At 44.9% G+C, this 12,964-nt stretch overlaps 1 protein-coding gene across 6 annotated transcripts in view; it reads right to left on the bottom strand.

Annotated features, from left to right (window-relative positions):
• Positions 1–12,964, bottom strand: part of FMNL2 (formin like 2) — a 333,795-nt gene that overhangs the window by 94,157 nt on the left and 226,674 nt on the right. For all 6 annotated transcript variants that reach the window (XM_082261106.1, XM_082261105.1, XM_082261110.1 and 3 more), the window contains exon 6: positions 11,246–11,398. In XM_082261106.1, the coding sequence (XP_082117232.1) occupies positions 11,246–11,398 (153 nt within the window). The remainder of the gene's footprint in view (positions 1–11,245; positions 11,399–12,964) is intronic.

Genomic DNA, 12,964 nt, shown 5'->3' on the forward strand with positions numbered 1-12,964 from the left:
TGAGTAGTTTAGCAAAAGGCTCTGGGCAGGGCTGACACCACTCAGTCCACTAAAAAAGGTGTGTGTTGTCAGCTCATGAAAGGACTTAACCACTTAGGGCTACGTCACTAGCTTGTGAGGGTCTAGGGAGCGAGTGCGCGCCCCCGGAGGCGCGCTCCCGCTCCCGCGTGGTCACGGACCCCCCCGCGCGTGTGACCAGCGGACCCGATGTCCGCCGGTCACTCGGCGACCGGCGGGGGAGAGGGAGAAAGGCAGGCAGCTTGTGTAAACAAGCGACCTGTCATTCTCCTCGGTGTAAAGACACTGATCACACGGATCTACTATGTAGATCCGTTGATCAGTGTCCTTACAGCTCAAGCCACAGCCAATCACAGTAGAAAGCACGCCCCTAGGGACACACACAGCCCCTCCCTCCCAAATAAAGTTAACCCCTTCACTACCAGTGTATTTTTACAGTAACAGTGCATATGTATAGCACTGATTACTGTAGAAATGTCACTGGTAACCCCAAAGTGTCAAAAATGTCAGTCAAGGGTCCGATCTGTCCGCCGCAATGTCGCAGTACCGCAAAAAAAATTGCAGATCGCCGCCATTACGCGTTAAAAAAAAAAACAACAAAAATGACAAAAATCTTTCCCTTTGTTAGTAAACGCGATAACTTTTGCGCAAACCAATCAAAATACGCTTTTTGCGTTTTTGTTTACCAAACATAGGTAGCATAAAACAAATTGGCCGAAAATGTTAAAAAATTTTGATTTTTACATTTTTTTGGGGGGGAATTTCATATAAAAAAAAGTGAAAAATATTGCTATCTTTGCAAAATTGACGCTCTTTTTTTGTTTATAGCGCGTGATCAAAAAATCACACAGGTAATCAAATACCACCAAAAGAAAGCTCTGTTTGTGGGAAAAAAAGGACGCCAAATTTGTTTAGGTACAGCGTCGCACGACCGCGCAATTGTCCGTTAAAGTCACGCAGTGCCGAATGGCAAAATACCCCCTGGTCGGAATGGGGGTAAAATCTTCCGGGGCTTAAGTGGTTAAAATGACACCAAACAATATCCCTGTTTTTCAAAAAATAATTCATACAGATCCACTACTTTATGGCCCCTGTAATTTATTTTTCATGAAAATTGTTTTATACTTTGTTTTTCTGCCTTTGTAATGTCTTCTATGTCAGTGTTTCCCAACCTTTTTTCAGTCAAGGCACCCTTTAACATTATGGACAGTCTCAAGGCACCCCTTTCTAAAATGTAAAAAACTATTCTAATAGTTTTACATAATACAGCAACATCCACAGGTAGGACACCCAATGTTAGAGATGATTTACTCTTCCAAAGCAAATACACTTTTGCACACTGGTATTGACTAGTATTCCAATGTTTCTCTTCTCCCTCAATTTCTCTCCATCGGTCAGCTAATGTCACCCCAGTGCTGAGGGAGAGGAGCAGAGGAGGGTCAAACAAGGATGCTGTGGAGGCAACAGACATCCTCCTTATCAACAGATGACGGCATTGGTTGCTAGGATGCCAGTGTCTACTCGTAATGGTACATAATGAAAACCCATGGCTTTTTGTAACTAAAGGGCAGGCTTGATCCACCTGCTGGTTTTATGCAATTTTTTTTTATCAATTTTCAGGCATTTGACCAAGGCACCCCTGAAGAAACCTCAAGGCACCCCAGGGCGCCTGGGCACCCTGGTTGAAAAAGGCTGCTCTATGTTATATACACTATAACGTCAAAAAAGTATTGGGACGCCTGCCTTTACACGCACATGAACTTTAATGACATCCCAGCCTTAGTCTGTAGGGTTCAATATTGAGTTGGCCCACCCTTTGCAGCTATAATAGCTTCAACTCTTCTGGGAAGGCTGTCCACAAGGTTTAGGAGTGTGTCTATGGGAATGTTTGACCGTTCTTCCAGAAGCGCATTTGTGAGGTCAGGCACTGATGTGGACGAGAAGGCCGGGCTCGCAGTCTCCACTCTATTTCATCCTAAAAGTGTTCTATCGGGGACTCTGTGCAGGCCAGTCAAGTTCCTCCACCCCAAACTCGCTCATCCATGTCTTTATGGACCTTGCTTTGTGCACTGGTGCGTAGTCATGTTGGAACAGGAAGGGGCCATCCCCAAACTGTTCCCACAAAGTTGGGAGTATGAAATTGTCCAAAATGTCTTGCTAAGCCGACGCCTTAAGAGTTTCCTTCCCTTTAACTAAGGGGCCAAGCCCAACCCCTGAAAAACAACCCCACACCATAATCCTCCCTTCACCAAATTATTTGGACCAGTGCAAATCATTTGGTGGACTTTCCCCCAGAGTTCAGCTTTAATTGTTTTTATGTGAGCACCTAGGCAATTAAAACACTGACTACATCCTGGTGGGGTCTGAGGGCTACACAGTAGGTGCCAAAGGGCTGGATATGGCCCCCAGACCACAGGTAGGGCAGCAGAGGTTTAAAGGACCTTTAGGGACCTAACAGTTTAAGGCTACTTACACACTACCCCACTGCACAAACATGGTAAAATTGCATATGAGTTTTTGCCATGTTTTTACATGTTTCCGGTGGGTTTTGCACCTGTGAAAAAAGAATGTAATGTGGGCACACAGTAATAGGGCCCGCAGCATGGGCTTGTGGCTGCGAGAGGGTTAATATATAGTTTAATTTGGGCTACGGGCTTTTATTGCATAAGGTTTAGTTATGTGGCTTTAGTCAGGCCAGTCAGGTTTTTTAAATTAAAGCGGGAAGTCTTTTCGCTAGTTTGGGCGGGAAGTTAGTCAGGTTTAGGCAGGAAGTCAGTCAGGTTTGAGCAGGCAAATCACCTGGGTCCAAGGCGGGAATAACGTGACGCGCGTGTGAGGCATCACATGTTCGGGTCTATATAAGAAGACGCGCAGCCCGGCTTTCCTCAATGTGTCCTGGATCAGCACGGCGAGCTCCCCTCCCTCCCTTCCTGTCGCGTGCATTTTTATGTGGTTTGTCACCCTTGTATCAAGGGAGGACTTGTTTGGAAACTTTTGCTGAGCGCTCAAGTTCTATGACTGAGCGGAATTTTCTTACCTTTTTGAGTTTTAAAATCATTTATTATTATTTATTTATTTATTTATTGTATTTATGTGAAATAAATATTTATTTATGGATTATACCAATAAAAGTGCCACGGCCATTTCAACACCATAAGGCCCCGTTCACACTGGGGCGATCCGACTTCCCGGGGCGACCTCACAGGTCGCGGCGCGCTGCTCGCACCACGACCTCGGAGCGGCCGGCACGGACTTCATAACATTGAAGTCAATGCAGGTCACTCCAGGTCGCCCCAAAGAAGCTCCGGACCCTTTTTCTAAGTCGGAGCGACTTGTGTCGCTCCTATTAGAACGGGTCCACAGCTTCTCTATGCCAGGCGACCTACGGCGACCAGGTCGCCTGACAGGTCGCCCCAGTGTGAACGGGGGCTAAGTTGTTTGTTTCATTATTATTATTATAATAATTTAGTATATAATTTATGTATGAAGAATGCAGCCTACAATCCCATATGTTACTCAAAAACTGCGCCAAAAATGGGTGCGTTTTTGGTGCGTTTTCCATTCATTTCATTGGGGAGGTGCGTTTTTGGTGCGTTTTTTTACCACACAAAACATGCACCAAAAATGCAGCAAGGAGGACTTTGAAAAACGCGACGGACCCTCAGCTGACCAGTGTGAAGAGCTCCATAGGATTTAATGGCCATTGGCGTTTTTCTTCCGCTTTTTTTAACGAAAAATACAGAAGAAACACTGATCACGGTGAAAGCAGCCCAACCTCTTTGTGTGTATGGGCCACATGTAATCCTGTGAGCACACTTCATGCTTCTAGCTTGTTTTCGGTTTTTGGATTTTATAGCACCGATAACTCATGTCCTGTTGCAGATATCTCTGATAAAAAAAAACTTAGGAGACGGAGTGGACAGAACAAACATTAAGAAATAATTTTTGCAAGTGACTTTCTGTAGAACAAAGAGATTGTTATCTTTAACAATTTAACAACTCTAAGTGAGAAATAGTGATAATGACATTACATGGCAATCATCCACATTTTATGATGCCAATCCAATCATTGGGTAATGACTGAGGGTGACGTGTACTTCCTGTGTAGTAATATCACCATCACACATAAAACTGTATACAGAATGACACAGACATTCCTAGAAATCCACAACCCGCTGACTCATAAACACACAAGAATAGAGGAAGCACTGGATAAAGCAGATAAAAACCCAAAACTAGATGACATTTAGGCCCCTTTCACACTTATGCGACCTAAAAGTTGTGTGAATTTGCCGCAATTCTGTTGCCGCAATTTTACCGCGATTGTGACTGGACTTGAAGCAATGCCTATGTCTTTGGACCTCAAACACATTAAAATTGTCCCAAAGGAGTGCATGAACTGCTTTGAAGTCATTGCGACTTGAAGCCATACAGATATGAACGGTACTCATTGGAAATCATGGAGTACGACTTGTCATGTGACTTTGCAGTCCCAAATCGCAGGACAAGTTGCTCAAATGTGAAAGGAGCCTTAAGTTGAGTTCACAAACCAGTCCAGTGCATTTTTTTTCTGCATCAAAATGTATGGAAAGTAGGTTATATGGTTTCCAATGGCATAGTTCATACCAGTGAGGTCAACTCTAGGGCGTTCCAAAAAACAAAAGTAGAAGTCGTTGTGACTTGAAGCCGTACAGATATGAACGGTGCTCATTGGAAATCACGGAGTACGACTTGTCATGCCACTTTGCAGTCCCAAATCACAGGACCCTTTCGCACTTAGGCCCCTTTTACACTTGTAGGACTCCAAAGTTGCGCCGACTTTGGAGTGCAACTTTGATGCAACTTTGGATGGGTGCAACTTGGATACGACTTTGGCTTTGACCAGTTTTAATAGACAACTGTTACACTGTAGTTGCATTGTATAACATTCAGGTATGACTTTCATGCAACACTGAGGGTTAACATTGAAGTCTATGGCCCTCAAGTTGCATGAAAGTCGGACCAAAGTAGTGCATGAACTACTTTGAAGTTGCTGCAACTTTAAGTTACGCATATATGAATGGGTATCATTGAAAAACATGGTGAACAACATGTTGTGCAACTCTGATGTACATACAAAGTTGCATGACAAGTTGCACAAGTGTGAAAGGGGCCTAATGCGACCTAAAAGTCACACGATTTTACCGCGATTCTGTTGCCGCGATTTTATCATGATTCTGATGCGATTTTAACGCAATTTTGACATGACTTGAAGCAATGCCTATGTCTTTGGACCTCAAAACACATTAAAATCGTCCCAACGTAGTGCAGGGACAATTTTGAAGTTGTTGCGACTTGCAGCCGTACAGATATGAATGGTACTCATTGGAAACATGGAGTACGACTTGTCATGCGACTTTGCAGTCCCAAATCGCAGGACAAGTTGCACAAGTGTGAAAGGGGCCTTAGGGTGAGTTCACAAAACATGCAGTCCAGTGCATTTTTATTTGTCTGCATCAAAATGTATGGAAAGTAGGTTATATGGTTTCCAATGGCATAGTTCATACCAGTGAGGTCAATTCTAGGGTGTTCCAGAAAAAATCACCACTGTGATTGGCAGCGGTAACATGATCAGATCTCTCCCGATTTCACGCTCTTAGCACAGTAAAGTTTTTACCTAGGACCACATATATGTGGCCGCTAGTGATCGACCGAAATCAGTATTTCGTTGCCGATACTGATATTTTGGCCAATGCATATCAGTATCGGCCGATATTAGTCGATATTTTTGTATATTTAAAAAAAAAAATGTTTTTGGACAGATACTTTTGTGGAGGGATCTGGGGGTCTAAAAGACCCTAAACCCCTCCTCTGCACTTAAAAGCATTCAAAACGCCATGTTTGGCTGTTTTGAATCTGGCGCCAGTACCCGGAAGTGATGTCATGACATCACTTCCGAGTTTTTACATGGAGACCCGATCAGAGCCTAATGTGGCTTTGATCGGGTCTTCTCCGGCCGTGCACGCTGGTTGCCCAGGTCTCCCGGTGGGACGGGAGACCCGGGAGAGCCGCTGAAGGCGGCAGGAGGGGAGGGGGAAGTCCCCTCCCGCTCCCTTTAATGACAGTCGAGTGGCTTCTCAGCCGCATCGGTTGACATTACAAGACAGCCGAGGCTTGCACTTGTGTGAAGAAAATTGCAAGAATAAACCAAACTGTTGTTTGCAACCACTTCTCGGCTATCTCCCTGTGTAACAAACCCCCCCAAGGGGTCATCCATACCCGCCACCGAGCTAATCTCCCACACTCTATTAACTACAGTAACATATTTTTTCCATATCTCACATAAAACAAAATTCCTAATTGGTCACTATGAGGAGCTGCTGTTGCTCCATTTCATAGAGTGGGCATGGGTTAGAACATCTGCCGGGTTTCGATTGCGGTTTGTGTCCCTGCTGGGGGACCTGCCTTTACTTCCAGCCTCAGTGACCCCAGAGAAAACGAAGAGAAATCTTCCCAATGGGAACAAAACAATAAAAACCCAACAGGGGCTCTAACCTTTCCCCATCCGATTGAAAGTGCTCTTACTAAGTTCCACTTGAAATATAACTAAAAAGAATGATGCACCCAACCCCTTTCATTGCCAGCCTGTATCCTCCTCGATTCCCTGCTATCATCTGGGTGCCAAGGCCCTGGAGTCCACTCTGGCCCCACTGTAGTCCACCATCCAAATGATGGGCTGCACACTGAATTCGCTGAAATCTAGCCAAGGATTATGGCAATAACAGAACATCGCTCTATGCCCCCAACATGTTACTTCCACAGCACGGCCTAATTATGGGGATCATGGTTCTCCATGAGAAAGCCCTGCTGTGAGTGAAACATGTTAGAAGCATTGGATTTGGGTGGGAGGGTGCAGCGTGCTCTTATTGCAATAAACCTTGGCTGGAGTTGAACGTTTTCAGTGTGCGGCCCGTTATTTGGATAGCAAAAAAAAAAAAAAAATGAATATTGCACAGCAATCAGGTTAGTGATGCGGGCCTGGGCTCATGTATATCCTCTGATCAGGGAACCAGTAATATCTATAAATCTGCCCTGTAGGCTACCGCATTCCCCCACACAGGAAAGTGTGCATCAGCCAACATGTACATTTCATCCAGCTATATCACCCCAGGGGAACTGCTGATGTGTCTGATAAATGAGGCTCCATTTCTTAAATATATCACAGCTCAAATGGGCTGTTGAAATATACATTCTAATAAGTCTTCTGTGTGAAGGTGGGATGGATTCTAAATCCTTCACCAAAAAATGTATATACATTGTGCATTCTATATACAGGAGCCCCACTTCCTTCATTAGTGAGAGAGGAATGAAAGGAGGCTGGAAAACGAAGCAATGAGCAGGAAATTATGTTTTGGTGCTAGGAGTAAACACAAGCTGGAACCACATGAAGCCAACCATAGATGGAGTGATATCCTTTCCTGCAACCACAGGCTGCAGGAAAAAAACTCGATTCCCCCATCAACACAGTGAGCGTTGATGGGGGAATCCTTCCCAGAGAGCCATTGTGTTCTCCAAGCAGGGGAAGCCGTCCCCACTGGGAGAACAAAGTGTTTACCGCTAGAGGCTATAATAGCCGCTAGCAATAATCGCATGTAAAATCTGACAGGCTGGTTGTACCCAACTTGATTGCTGGATCATTTTGGGGACAATTAGCCTGCCCCATACATGGTTCTAATCTCGGCCAATCTCCATGGCTAATCTTGGGCAATAATCCATGGTTCTAATCTCTGGTTGTACCCAACTTGGTCGACGGATCATTTTGGGTACAGTTGGCCTGCCCATACATGGTTCGAATCTCGGCCAACTCTGCAGAACCGACCGAGATTCAAACTGTCTATGGTCAGCTTAAGTCTTTTAAAACAGCATATTAGTGTTTGGTGTAAGTGTTGTGTTTGGTGTAAACATCCGAAATATATATATATGGCGATGGAGTTCTGTTCTCTCTGCTGACGTCTGCTGAGACGAGGCGGGGGAGAAGAGACAATGGGGGGGGGGGGGGGGAGTTGCAGCTGCACAAGAGGTGCAAGGGCCACATAAAATGGCCTGGAGGACCTTGTGTTTGATGTTTGACACATGTGCATTAGAGCATAGATGCACAACCTGTGGCCCAGGTAAATAGACCCCATAATGACTGCTAGCTGATTGGGAGCAAGTAGAAAAAATTCTCATATGTTGATGACTGTCAGTAGCGATAAAGCGATGGGTAATACATTCTGCTCAGTTATGGAAGCGTTGCCTCCTTGCTAATATACATAATGAAGTAGCAAAAGCAAATAGGCAAAAAAAGTCAACTGACCCGAATTGCCGAAAAAAAAAAAAAAAACACCTCTGAAAGAGTTAATACATTTTCGTTAAACTGAAGAAAATGCCGTGTAGAAGCGTAGAAAAGCAGCCCACTGGGGACAGATAATATAATTTGTGGCATCAGAGATTGCATGCATCCACATGGCAACAGTGAATACACAGAAGTTTGAGGTGGTAACTTCCTAATGCAGCGCGTCCCCATAGAGCGAGGCCTTTTCACCCAGAAGGAATATGCGCCTTATTTATACAGAACATTTATTTCTCCCAGACTAAACACCAAAGGAAACACAAAGTCACGTGCCTCCATCTGTCAATACCGGTAGAAGCTAACATGTTTTTTTATTAAAAGAAAAGCAACAAGAGCAGCTATATAAAAGACGTATGGATCTCCAGAATGGCCGCAGGGCAACGCAATGCTGAGGCTGGGGAGTTTTTGTTTAAAAGTTCTAGCAAAAAGGAACTCCAGTCTAATCAAAATCTTTTCTATAGTTTCTAATGAAAGAGATGTTAACAATCTGGTTTCTGTTTGCGAAGTTCGTTGGGATGGGAACATTTAACAATACAGTAGTTATAGTTGGGCTTTTCTTCCAATTTAACTTCCAAACATGTTTTACTGCACTAAATCTTTTATCCACACTGTAAAATATTGCACTCTTTAGTTTGAAAAGCCAGTTGATAGGAAAGGTAAGTGAGAAAAAGCACTTGTGCATTTAACCAGGGCTGGGACAAGGGGTGGATAGAAGGGAAGGCTGCCCTGGGCACTGTGATATCATGTCAGGTGGGGGGGGCACCTCAAGGAGATTGGGGGGGATGGAGGAGTTGTGTTGGGAGGAGGAATTTGGAGAGTAGCAGGGGATAAGAATTGTTCTAGGAGGGGAAATGAGAGGTGTGTGCTAAGAATAGTGATTTCGGGACAGAGGAAGAGGATTTGTGCTAGGAGGGAGAATTTGGGGAGGGGGGGATTTGTGATAGAAGAGATGATATGATATGATATGATAGAGGGGGGAGGGAATTTATGCTAGGAGAGAGGATTTTCTTCTTTTCTTTTTTTTGGTGGGGGGGGGGGGGGTTGTGCTAGTAGAGATGATTGGGGGTATTTATGCTAGGAGGGGAGGTTGGGGGGAGAATGTGTGCTGCGAGGGGGGATTCGGAGAGGATTTATGCTAGGAGAGGTGTTTTTTTTTTTGGGGGGGGGGGGGGGGGTATTTGGAGAGAGAGAGAGAAGATTTGAGCTTTGAGGGGGGGATTGACATTTCTTTATGGATGCTGTGGTATCGCAGTCTGATTCAGATTGTTCACTGTTTTATTTTCACATTTATGCATATGTTGTACTAACATATATTTCAATTTAGCGCAGCTTTATTCCTTTATACATTTTTGAAGGCTCATGGTAGTAGTACTCTAGGTAACAACAAACGTGTTAAAGTTTATATGATCACAGTTTTTAAACAAATTAAGAGCAGTTGTAAAATTCTAATGGTCATGACATGCCCATGGCCATCCAAAGTCTTGATAAGAGGTGGCATGCAGGGCTTAGGCAGCCACCTTAGGGTGCCACTTGCTGGGGTTTGAGCTTTTAAAAAGATCACAAGGCCTTTGCTGAACCAAATCACTGACCCATAAACAGCTACATTTTAACCAGCGGCACCCCATCTGAAAATCAGTTAAGTCTCTACTGCGGCACTTCCAATACTAACCAAAATCAGCACCCTCACCAAGGTCAAGTAAGGAGGGTGTTTCTGTTCAGGAGGGGCCATAAAATGCTATAAATCTCCATAGATGGGTTGGGAAGTGTAGGCACTCAGACCTGTCATGAAAGACACTATTACCCAGAAATACTTTCTCTTTCAGAGTTTTTACTGTATAATGCAAAGCAGTTCTTGTCCGCTGCATACTGCTAAGAAAAATGTAAGAGACATCACCTAATCAATGATCGTCTAGCACTGAATGCTGGGAAAGCTATAATGGCAATACTTGGAAGAACGCTAATAAACCTCACGCTGTAAATATATGATTTACTTAGTGACATTTTCTCTCTAAAATCAAAGCAGCAGACAATCCATATAATAAGTGTCTTACATCTGTTGTGACTCCACTTTAAACTACCCCTGTTAATCATCATGTGATCTCTGCTGCACTGCAGTTTATAGAAGTCAGGCCATTCCCAGTCAATACATGGTTTCCATACGTCAGCAAACCCTCCGACAGGTCCATTGATTTTACACTTACGCAGCAATGTACACTAGTAATGGAGGCTTATTTGCACGTGCTGTCCCTTCAAATAGTTTAGTGCTCACAAGTCTTGCAGAACGTAAGTTAGGAGTTTATGGCAGGCATAAAAACAATTACATTTAAAGGGAGACTCCAGCCAAAGCTTCTTTTTAACTTAAAGTGTTAGTAAGCCCAGGAGCCTGCATTCACTATATCTAGTCTGCCACAGTACACAGAACTGTAATTATTTTAGTAAATATAAACTGCTAAATACCTTTTCTCATCAGCAGTGTATAGCAGTCTTGTGACCTCTATCATTATCTGGTTAAAGCTGGTAGAAGGAGATTCCATTCTCCTCTGACTGTCCTATGAGGCTGCAGAACCCCCTGACCCTCTGTCTGCACAATGCTCATTGGCACTGTGCTGATCACACGCACCTTCCCAAGAAGGAAGAAGGGGAGGATTAGAGAAGACAGGATCAAACAGCATTTTTACTGTCTCTGATGCTATACTCATGGACACTGAATTTTGCAGACAGGCATTCTTGCAGTTATCCTGTCCACTTTTGTTGTAGATATTGGGCCAAATGGTTTTTTTTCTCACATCCAGCCCACTACAGTGATAAACATGTAACATCTCATATATACATATAGAATTAACTCAAATAACTTACCTTAAGGTAGAATGTCTGCCTGACCGAGTAATACTATTCCCAACAGGAGAAGGTAGGTTACCACCTCTATGTAAGTCCTCAATGGACCGGCTCCAATGTTTCGACTTGTCAACATTGTTTTCTACATTATTCTCCAGACACTCAAAATCAAACCTAAGGAAAATAAATCAATAAATGAAAATGGAAAGATAGCTACAAATCATTTCATTTTAGGTTATTTATTAATTATAGGTACTTATTTAGCCCCGTCAATGTACACAGTGCTTTATGTATATATTGTACATTCACATTAGTCCCTGCCGTCAAGGAGCTTACAATCTAAGGTCCCTAACTCGCATTCATACATACACGTACTAGGGCCTACCAGCTTGTCTTTCACTACAAAAAGTGAATTCTATGCTAACCCAGGCAGGCACCTCCCAGCCCTTTAAGAGGTTTCAGATGCCGGGAGGCACGGTTTATGATGGTGGGACCGCCGTGATTTGGCTGTCATGGCGGTCACGTGATTGGAAAGCTCTCAATTGCAAGAAGCTATCAGGGCTCTAATTGATTAAGCAGATCTTGTTTAAGCAGGGGTCAACAAGGTGCTCGCTCAAGGACACTGGTGTCCGTGAGCGGTCCTTGGTGAGTCCGCCACTGACTTTTGGAGACTCACGTCAGGAGTCACAAGTCCAATCCCCGATGCGATGGCTCAGGGGCAGGGGCCTCGCCGCCTCTGGTCTCCCTCGGCTCGGCCTCTCCCGAGTCCCGCCGACTCCCTCCTTCAGCTCGTCTCTATCTCTGCCCGGCAACGCCCACAAGTGGATTGGTGGTGGCGAGAGAGACCTGCTGCCTACGCGGCTGCGGAGTGATCTCTCTGTCTGGGCCCTGGCTGGGGGAGAGAGGGACTGTCTGTGAGAGTCTCCCTGTGCGCTGTGTGCAGAGCGGGAGAACACTGGGATTCAGTATATATTCGTCTTAAAGCAGCAGGGACTAGAGTCTGGACTGGGGAATGGACTGGAGAGGATGGAGGACTCGAGACAGTGGCAGCCTAAAGTAGGAAAAGTAATAAGAACTGTATTAAAGTCAAGTGACTCATTAAGAGGATTCTATGGGGGGGGGGGGGGGGTGGGACCTGACCTGCCCTGGCCTGCCCTGCTCTAAGGGGATCTATAATGGGAGTGGGACCCTGGGCTGGCCTGTTCTAAAGGGGGGGGTCTATGGGGACACTGCTCTAAAGGGGGATTTATGCCAAAGATCCCCCTTTAGAGCAGACCAAGGTCCCCATAGATCCACTTTAGAGAAGGGGCCTCATAGAACCCCCTTTAGAGCAGGGTTGGACACTTCTCTAAAGGAGATGTATGGGGACCCTGCTCTAAAAGGGGGATCTATGGGGACTTAAGCCTGCTCTATAAGGGGATCTATGGGGACCCTGCTTTAAAGGGGGATCTATGGCATAGATCCCCCTTTAGAGCAGGGTCCCCAAAGATCCTCCTTTAGAGCAGGGTCCCCATAGATCCTCATTTAGAGCAGGGTCCCCATAGATCCTCCTTTAGAGCAGGCTAGGCCAGAATCCCCATAGATCCCCTTTAGAGCAGGGTTACCCATAGATTTCTTTTAGAGCAGACAAGGGTCCCCATTGATCCACCATTAGAGAATGGTCCCCATAGATTCTATGGGGTCCCTTCTCTAAAGGGGCATCTATGGGCACCCTGCTCTAATGGGGCAACTATGGGGACT

This window comes from Pelophylax lessonae (genome assembly GCF_965119305.1).
Source record: "Pelophylax lessonae genome assembly, chromosome: 6".
Lineage (NCBI taxonomy): Eukaryota > Metazoa > Chordata > Amphibia > Anura > Ranidae > Pelophylax > Pelophylax lessonae.